This window comes from Equus caballus, chromosome 9 (assembly GCF_041296265.1).
Source record: "Equus caballus isolate H_3958 breed thoroughbred chromosome 9, TB-T2T, whole genome shotgun sequence".
Taxonomy (NCBI): Eukaryota; Metazoa; Chordata; class Mammalia; order Perissodactyla; family Equidae; genus Equus; species Equus caballus.
This window is the reverse complement of record NC_091692.1, coordinates 35,031,719-35,040,455: the sequence shown is the minus strand read 5'-3', so window position 1 is coordinate 35,040,455 and position 8,737 is coordinate 35,031,719. Positions and strand designations below refer to the sequence as shown.

Sequence of the window (8,737 nt, the reverse complement as noted above, 5' to 3'; positions counted from 1 at the left end):
TTTTACATCTTAAGAAACTGAGGCACTGAGGGGTTAAGTAAGTTGCATAAGGACATAAAGCCAATAAGTAAATTGTGAGGCAGAGATTCAGTGAACACATATGTTGGCTTTAAAAGTTGGTGCTCTTCCTATTATACCACCCAGTCTCATATTGTATGAAACAAATTAAGGACACTGAGAATGCTTATTAGCATATGTACCTTATATTAAAATCCACAGTTTTTAAAGCTCAGGTTCTCAGAATGTCTATCAAACCTGGTCCACGTGTACTATATTTGTCCCTTCTACACTATTTTGAGTATCCAATCTATTGGGGAGGAGGCTATCATCACTAAGTCGGGAGATGTACCTGTAAATATGCTTGGAAGAGCTCTCAAAAATTACCAAACCTCTTTGCAATAAATGGGAAATATGTTGAATTTATTTTAGATCTGCAGGCTGTTTTTCACCAATTTCTATTTTATCCATGTATTCATTCAACAAACATTTGTTGATGTCTGTGTTCCAGATGATGTGCTGGGTACTGGGATTTTATCTTTTAAGGATGCTCTGTCTAGTGAAAAAGAAAAGTATCAACAAGCTATTGCTATATAGTAAAATAAGTACTACATTATAAATGACATGAAGCTCCCAGAAAGAGCAAATTTGGAAAAGTATTTCAAAGTAAGTGGCATTTAAGCCAGGTGTTATGTATTGCAGGAAATCAGACTCTAGGCAAAGACCTTGGTAAAAATGCTAAAAATTCTTAAAAATTACTAAGCTGTATTTATAGAAAATCTTGATTATCTGTTGTACCATAATTCAAGCTCATGTTACCTAAATGAAAGTGAGATATTTTAATCATGAATGAAGTTTGAATGGTGAGGGCATATTCGGAATATATCGTAAAAATATTGCTGCTAATTCTTCACTAAGAAATTAAATCAATGAACAAATTTTTCCTTTTAGAAAATTATCTGTTTAGGTTTTGGACACCAAGAAATGACTTGTCTCTAGACCTATAAATGAGGGAAGGAAATGTAGGTAGATATGGTTCCTGGGATAGCCAACCAGATCACTTTGAGAATGCTTGATTCACTCACATTTGCCCTTGAAAGATATTTCTACGTCTTAGCTGGTGTGCAAACTTTTAGGCAATCATTTCTATACCACATACTCTAACTAAAGTTGTCTTTTTTCTAACTTAAGAATGCTCCAGTCAGTCTATCAGCCATTTCTTTTACATTTATAAATTGCTGCTCCAAATTATTTTACTTTTGAGATATATTTCCCAAAATATCAAAAAAATTAAAAGTAGAATGTTAAATTGAAGGGTTTCATTTTCAGTCAAATGCACACCCCTTTTATATGTTAGCTAAAAATTTAAATGTAACATACAGTGGAATGTGTGTGAACATTATTGGTATTTTAGGTCATTTGCTAATGGCCTGTAACTAGTACCTTTGAGATATTAGTTCTGACTTTTATTTGTATCACAAAGACATTAGAAGGAAAATAATGCTGCAGGTTCTGAGCATACCAGAGAGAAGTGACTAATAATAGCAGAAACTATTCTTGTAATGTATTTGGAGTTTGGATTCAAATACAGAATTTGGTAATTGTTATAGTGCCTATAATGGTTAACAGTTTTTTTAACTGTTGTGATGGTTTACATATCAGTTAATACACATGCTTTTGGTAAGTATGTGCCTATATATGGAGTGGCTGATCATGCTACATTTTATTAAGCACATATTGGGTTTGGGTGGAGGCTTGTTCAAAATACCATAAAGGGACATCTTAACATTTTTTAGTTAGCTCTGCTCCTATGACACTATCACTTATTTATATCGCTAGATGTGGGGTTTACTTTGCATAGCTTAATTTTCAACTTGGGTCATTTATGATAAATCCATTTTTTCATGATTTTTTAAATGCAGATTTTCTATTTTTACTCAAAATGACATTTCTATTAAAAATCTTAAACTGTTCCAGTGGCCTATGTGATAATCACTCATGACAATGAGTGATTGTAATTTGATTTCATAAAGCCAATATAATAAAGTTATCATAAATAAAAAATTTTGAAAAGTATTTTTTTTTTTTTGTGAGGAGGATTTGCCTTGAGCTAACATCTGTTCCAGTCTTCCTCTATTTTATGTAGGATGCCACCAGAGCATAGCTTGATGAGCAGTGCTAGGTCCATGCCTGGGATCCAAACCTGTGAACCCCAGGCCATCTGAGTGGAGCGTGCAAACTTAACCATTATGCCACCAGGTCAGCCCCCTGAAAAGTATTCTTGACTATTAATGATATAAATATTTTAGGCAATCAGAAAGTGTGATTTTTGTTAAAGGGATATACTAACAAACTACCATCACAATGTTGTCTTTCTGAATGTGACAGTATTATCTTAGGAGTAAACAAAAAATACTAACAGTTTATTATATTCTAACACATAAAATAACACTTGATATTCGTAATAAACACTATTCACTTTTTCTCTTATTAACAGAAGAAACAATTCTTGGTATAGCAGTTTGGTACTAATCATGAAGTAAGTAGAGTCTCAAAATAGTATACAAACAACAAATTTTAAATCAAAAATGTTTATTGTAAAAAAGAAACTTGAAAATTGTTTTTTAAAAAAGAAACATTGATTTCACAAGTCTTAGTTGTTTGTAGGCCTTGGCTATAGACAACATCTCACTTTCATACAAAACTCATTCAATCATATAAAAATAAACACAAATTTACATTGACTCATCAACTATACAATTAATTAAAAAAGGCACTTGGAAGGGGCATTGTATGGATTGCATTTGTTGTATGAGTTTAGAAGAGTTTAAGTACATTACTGAGTTTCTAAGAATCCTTTCTTGCACTTATTCCCATCTTTAAATTAATTTTAGAAAATCATTAAAAATGCTTTAAAAAAGTAAGACATGGAGCATGCACCAGGAATGTTCAAAGCTAGTCTTTCCCTCTTCCCCCAAGGCACATACTGTTAATTGGCAACAAAAAACCCCACAAATACAAAAACCAAAAAAGCACATTTAATACATTCTCCTGTGTTTCGTTCTTGTTCTTTTTTTCTCTCTCTCCTTTAAAAATACAGTTTAAAGCATTACAGGTAATCAAAAAAGGCTTTAGTTCAACAATGGTGACCAGACATCAGACACATAATGAAGTAAACTTGGAGTACTTTATAAGGCACCTGAGATAGTGTCTGGCAGTTTCTCTTCCTATAGGAAATTCTATTACAAAGCAATACTGTTCTTTTCAGTTGAAATGATTTGGCAACAATGTAAATCTTTGCATTCTTTCTTAGTAAGAAAAGATGCAATGTACTTTTCCCTTCATCTTTGAAGAGAAAGATCCTTGTCTTTTATCCTCTCAATCTAGCTGTCAGTAAATATATAGTAATTTTAAACTTCACATGGAAAGGATTAACTTTAAACACATGGATTTTGTGCTTTTGCAGCTTTTAGTGTGTGTGTGTGTCTATACATATTATTTGGTCAGTTAGCACAAGAGAAAATGCCTTTGGACTTTTATTTGTCATTTGGAGTTGGAGTGAAGAAATGCATTCTGTTCGAGTAAACATTGATTGCGTCATTCAGTGTGCTACACAGCAGCCAGATTCCTCATGTTTGTGCAGAAGAGACATTCTGGAGAAGGTTTTGGAGCAGTTTTTGCACTGGTATTTCTTTACATCAGAGTGGGTCTGCAGATGAGCCCTCAGATTTGACCTGTCTGCAAATGCTCTGTTGCAGTGAGGGCAAGAAAAAGGCTTCTCCCCTGGGGGTGAGGGTGGAGGGTGAGAAAGAAAGATAGTCAGTGTTTTTAGAGGAAACGTAAGGTCAGATAACGCTTATGAAGAACAATCACATTTTGCCAAAAGAATGAGAAGCAGCAAAACTGGATTAAAATTTCCCATAGTAGATACTTATTTTAATATCTGGCCCTTTAAGGTAAATTTGAGTATTGCATAAAAAAAATCACACCAAGAATATTATTACTGCTGCCAGTCACGCAGAAATAATTCATGTAGTTCTAGGACTCTCACTTATTAAAGCTTTCTGCTTCAGCAGGTGCAGCTAATGTTGAGCTCCTCCCAGCATTTCCCAATATTTCCCTTTTCCCTCCTTCTGTATTATGACTAAGGCTGGATAAATGTCTTGACCCTCTGCAGGGTAATTTTGTGCTAGGAATAAAAAATTCAGCAGCAAAAAAAATAAAACAATGGAAAACAATTTCAGTTATAATTATCCAACCTGCAATAGGGTGATAGATACCACAGCAAGAATGTAACCAAGAGAAAACTTTAGGAAAACCCTTCATCTATCTATTGAATCAATTAAGATTAAGATAGCAACATTTGTATTTGCTGATTATTGGGAGCAGTTTCACAGAACACACATTCAAGTACATCTTTCCTGATTTTCTAACTGATCTTTGAGACCAAACCTTCTGAATCTACTTTCCAAAGTCTAAATGCTGTTTGCAGTCTCTGGAGCAGAGGTTGTTAACTAGCATTAGAGAACTTTGTGCTCTAATGACTTTTTGAGTCAGCAGGAAGTAGCTATAAATGATCATCCATCATTAAAAGCATTGTGTCACTACTTAATGCAAATCCGACAGCCAGCCCAGAGGTTCATTCTATCAGAGTAAGATTCCTGTCTACATTTTTCTCTTACCAGTGTGAGTTCTAATGTGTCCTTGAAGTAACCAGGGTCTGGAAAATGCCTTGCCACAGATCTTGCAGACACAAGGTAAGGTGTGGGTCCGAATGTGCATCTTAAGGGCGCCCAGGCTCACATATTCCTTGTCACAGTATTTACAGCTGAAAGATTTCCTAGACTGGGCGTCACAGTGCAGCTGCTTATGTTTGGCGAGCCCAGAAAAAGTTGAATAGGTCTTATTGCATAAATTGCACTGAAACTTTTCAGCTTCAATGGCATGGGGGTCTGAAAGCTTGGATTGTAGTCTTTCCTCTTCATCACTAATGGGGCTTTCTGAGCCACTGTGGTCCTTGGATGAGGTGTCAGATGGAGGAGGGGGACTCACTCGCCCCAAGGATGAGGGGTATCCAGGAAGAGGAGAGAGGCCATTGGGCAGTGGGGAGTGGAATGGAGCTGCCGTAGTCCACACAGTAATGGGGCTGTATGCTCCCGAGCTGAGGATCTCTGGTTGTGGGATGACAGGCATGGGGTAACTCTCATAGAGATATGGGGAAACAATCACTAGGAGAAAGGAAAGGAAAGGGAAGAAGATTAAGGTAAGAATAACTTCAAAAACACACTAAAAAGCTACTGGATAACACACCCAGGACTTTATAATGAAGAAGACAGACATTTAGGAAGACACAGGCATTGGTAAAACATTTCATTCCTACCCTTGCTGCTGCGTAGTTATCATACTTAATGCACATCGATGCCTCCTGCATACACAGAGTGACAGGAGCTATACCACACTCTGCAATCAGGGAGTGCAGCCAGGCGAATGCCTTCACAGTCCCCACCGAGGAGGACAAACCCATACATTATTTTTAAAGATACAGAAAAGCTGTTTTCCATTTTACGCATGGGGTATTTACAGATTTTATGACTGTGAGTACAAAGATATGCATAAATCACGTTGCTTTCTAAAGGAAAGGAACCTCATTAGACGAAAAAAGCAGTAATTCAACATTTACTTGTTGTGTTACTCATCTTCCGTGTATTCATTATGCGTGTATATACAAGCTTTAGAAAATGAAGTTGCAAGAGTTGAATGAAATTTTCCTCATCAGTTAAGAGTTTAAAGTTTTGAATTAAAACTTACCCTAACGGTCAAAAGAATCTGAACTTTTAGAACACTGTTTAAAAGGAAAACAACTTAGTCTTTGGTTCTTTTGTAATAGTCTTTGAGTTGTAATATATATTTATATTTATAGATATATAGATATAATTTCCTTTACTTATTTATTATTATTATTATTATTATTATTATTATTATTATTTTTTACCTGTGTGTGTGTCCAGTTCGCTGTAGTTTGGCTTTTTGGAGGCGTTGAAATGCTTCTTGACCAGGAAAGAGCGCGGCATCTTGCCAGCGAGTCTGGCGGGCGCCCGGCGCGGATAACGGTCCGGCGGGAGGACGAGGCCAGTCCCTACAGCATCGCGGCCGCCGGGCTCGGGCTGGGGCCGCTCAGGTGCGGCGGGCGGACGGCCGGCGCCTCTGAAGTCGCCTGGCTCCTTTAGGAACTGAGGCTGTTTGGGCTGGGAGGGTTTTTTTCCTCTCTTTTGCAACAGGGATCCAATCACAGCTGAGAGGTTCGGATTTCAGCTCCTCCCTCTGGGACAGCTGTGAACAGAGGAAGAATCTGTTGTCAGACTAAATTATTCTGGTTCAAAATGGGCTGTTCTTCGGGATTTCAGTGGAGAGGAAAAAAAGTGCTTAAGTATTTTCCAGAGAGGTATTTTACTTCTTTAGCTGTGTCAGTCTATTCCTGCGCTCTGAGAGCTCTGTAAGTCCTAGGAACTGTGATTTCTAAAATGGGCCTGGCTTCCAGATGTCGAGAAAAGCAAACTCAGTGGGACAAAATGTTCGCTGGAGGAAGGAAAGGTTGTCCTCCCAGAGCCCAGGTCAGCCCCTGGTGTTAATGAGAGCCGATATCTCTGGACGAGGCATTCGGAGAGCTTTTACTCATGCAGGGACCAAACAATTAACTCTTGGCTTTTGAAAAAGGAAGGTAGAAGCTGCGAAGACAAAAGCCCCTGTGAGCGCCAGGGCGCCCCCACCGTGGGGGGGCTTCCTGGGTCTGTAACCAGCCCGAGCCACATGATCTGAATGCTGGGAATGCTGCATGTCTTACAGACTCAGCAAAGCCTGAGGCCGCACTTCCTCGGAGAAATTAAGTAATCATGGCACCATATTAGCTATGGTGGCTTGAAAGACATGCTTTGTAACCCGTGAAAGACCTGCTCATGGGAAGAACTGGTAAACTGCAAAGATGAGGCGTGCTGCTCAGAGAGGGTGGGGGGACAGTAGGTAAACTGTCATTAGGAACCACAGAAAACTCTCTCACAAATACATTTGACAAGAGTTCTGATCTTTGCATGTATCACTATGTTTTTTTATGAAAAAAAAATGTATGGGTCTTTAGAAACAATTACTTCATTTCAAAAATGTATCTGCTTTTATATGTTGCTATTTCTTAAGTATAAAGTTGTCAAAATTCATCTCAGTAGTTTCCTGGATTGTGTTTTTTAAAAAAGAATGCTGTTATGAGTACTGCTTAAAGTTTTAAGAAGCTAGTCTAGTAAGCAGCAAAAATAATTTGATTTTGTGTAAAGTATTAAATCTAAAAATACTCTAAGGTGACTAGTTTTAAAAGTAAAATTTCAACTATATTTTCAAGCATCTCTCTCCATTCCAGACTTTTCTCTCTCCCTTTTGCTCAAAGATTAAGGAAAGAACAAATTTGCAATGAGACCACCCTACTCTTGTTTCTAACAGGTGCTGGAAGAAAAAAGTGAAAAAGAAAATAACAGTGGTGAAGTCAAGACTTGTAAGAGGAAAGCGCATTCTTGGGCTGCATAACTTCTTAATCTTGGGATGAGAAAACAGGAGAGTGTGCCTGGGTTTGGGGAGGGCAGGGGTGCTCACAGGTTTCCTGAGCTTATTTCAATGATTCCCTTTTCTTCCAACAGTCACTAATTTAAATGTCAGAGAAAGGAATTTAGGTGAATCTTATGTTAAAGGAACAGTATTTGTAGGAGATAGGAAAATATGAATATGCATTGGATTCCTCTACAAACTGTAACCTGTAGTATAATTCAGAGCAAGTTTTCTAAGCTTGCTACTTTTTGTGAGGGTTTGTTCAGATGGAGGCACCTGGTTTATCAGAGCAAGAGTCCTCCTTGCCCTTTCCACCCTACGTCCTGCAAAAGGCACATTTTGTTAGAGATATAATACAGTTGTGAAACACAACTTACCATGTGCTTTTAGTTCCTCCTTTTACTCTACACAGCGTCTATTCACAATAGTGAGGAGTGTTAGAGAACATTTTGGTATTTATTTGTTTATAGTTATAACACAAGATAACCTGTTAAAGTGTGTATTTTTAAAATTCATTTTAAAAAAGTTTAAAGTAACTAACTATGCTTGAAAAAACACTTGAATTTGAATTACAGGTGCGTAACTGAGCCGTCTCCCACCACATGTCCAAGGAGGGCTCATCACACATGACACAAATCAGAATCAGAACATGTTACTGCACCTACTGGGATGAGCCGATGGTGTTCAGGATCGAGTAGGAGGCATGTCATTACACAGGTCTGCGTGGTAACTAGTCACTGGTAGACCTGTGTGAGGTCTGGTCTGCTGTCAGGAGAGGGAGAGCCTGCGCGCTGACAGCGTGAGTCAGACTGCACAGGTGCTCCGCTCAGACGTAGCAGAGGGCATTTGGTGCCAGAACGATGTGGTAAAAATGGGAGAAGGGAAGTAAAGTCCCCATCCAAAAGCCGACTGCTGGGATTCTGCTAAGACAAGATGGAAGGCTCCTGTCCTGCAAGCCAGAGGGATCATATGAAGAGTGAGCTTTGGTCACTGACTAAAAGACTCTCTCTTGCCCAAGGACAGCAACCTTTGCTGAGGAATTGACACTAGGTTTAAAATGTTTCATCTGGGCAAAACAAATCCAAGTGGGTTTTGCTAATACAAGAAATTAGTCCTAGTTTGACATAATTAGGTGCATTGTAATAGTGAGAAA

The 8,737-nt window shown here is 38.0% G+C and overlaps 1 protein-coding gene across 1 annotated transcript; it reads right to left on the bottom strand.

Annotated features, from left to right (window-relative positions):
• Positions 1-2,572: 2,572 nt before the first annotated feature.
• SNAI2 (snail family transcriptional repressor 2) lies at positions 2,573-6,327 on the bottom strand. The gene is made up of 3 exons (XM_001488056.6): positions 5,990-6,327; positions 4,680-5,225; positions 2,573-3,780 (listed from the first exon to the last, which is right to left on the bottom strand). Exons 1-3 carry the CDS (start codon positions 6,066-6,068, stop codon positions 3,599-3,601), a joined length of 807 nt encoding a protein of 268 aa, XP_001488106.1. The 5' UTR covers positions 6,069-6,327; the 3' UTR covers positions 2,573-3,598.
• Positions 6,328-8,737: the final 2,410 nt, after the last annotated feature.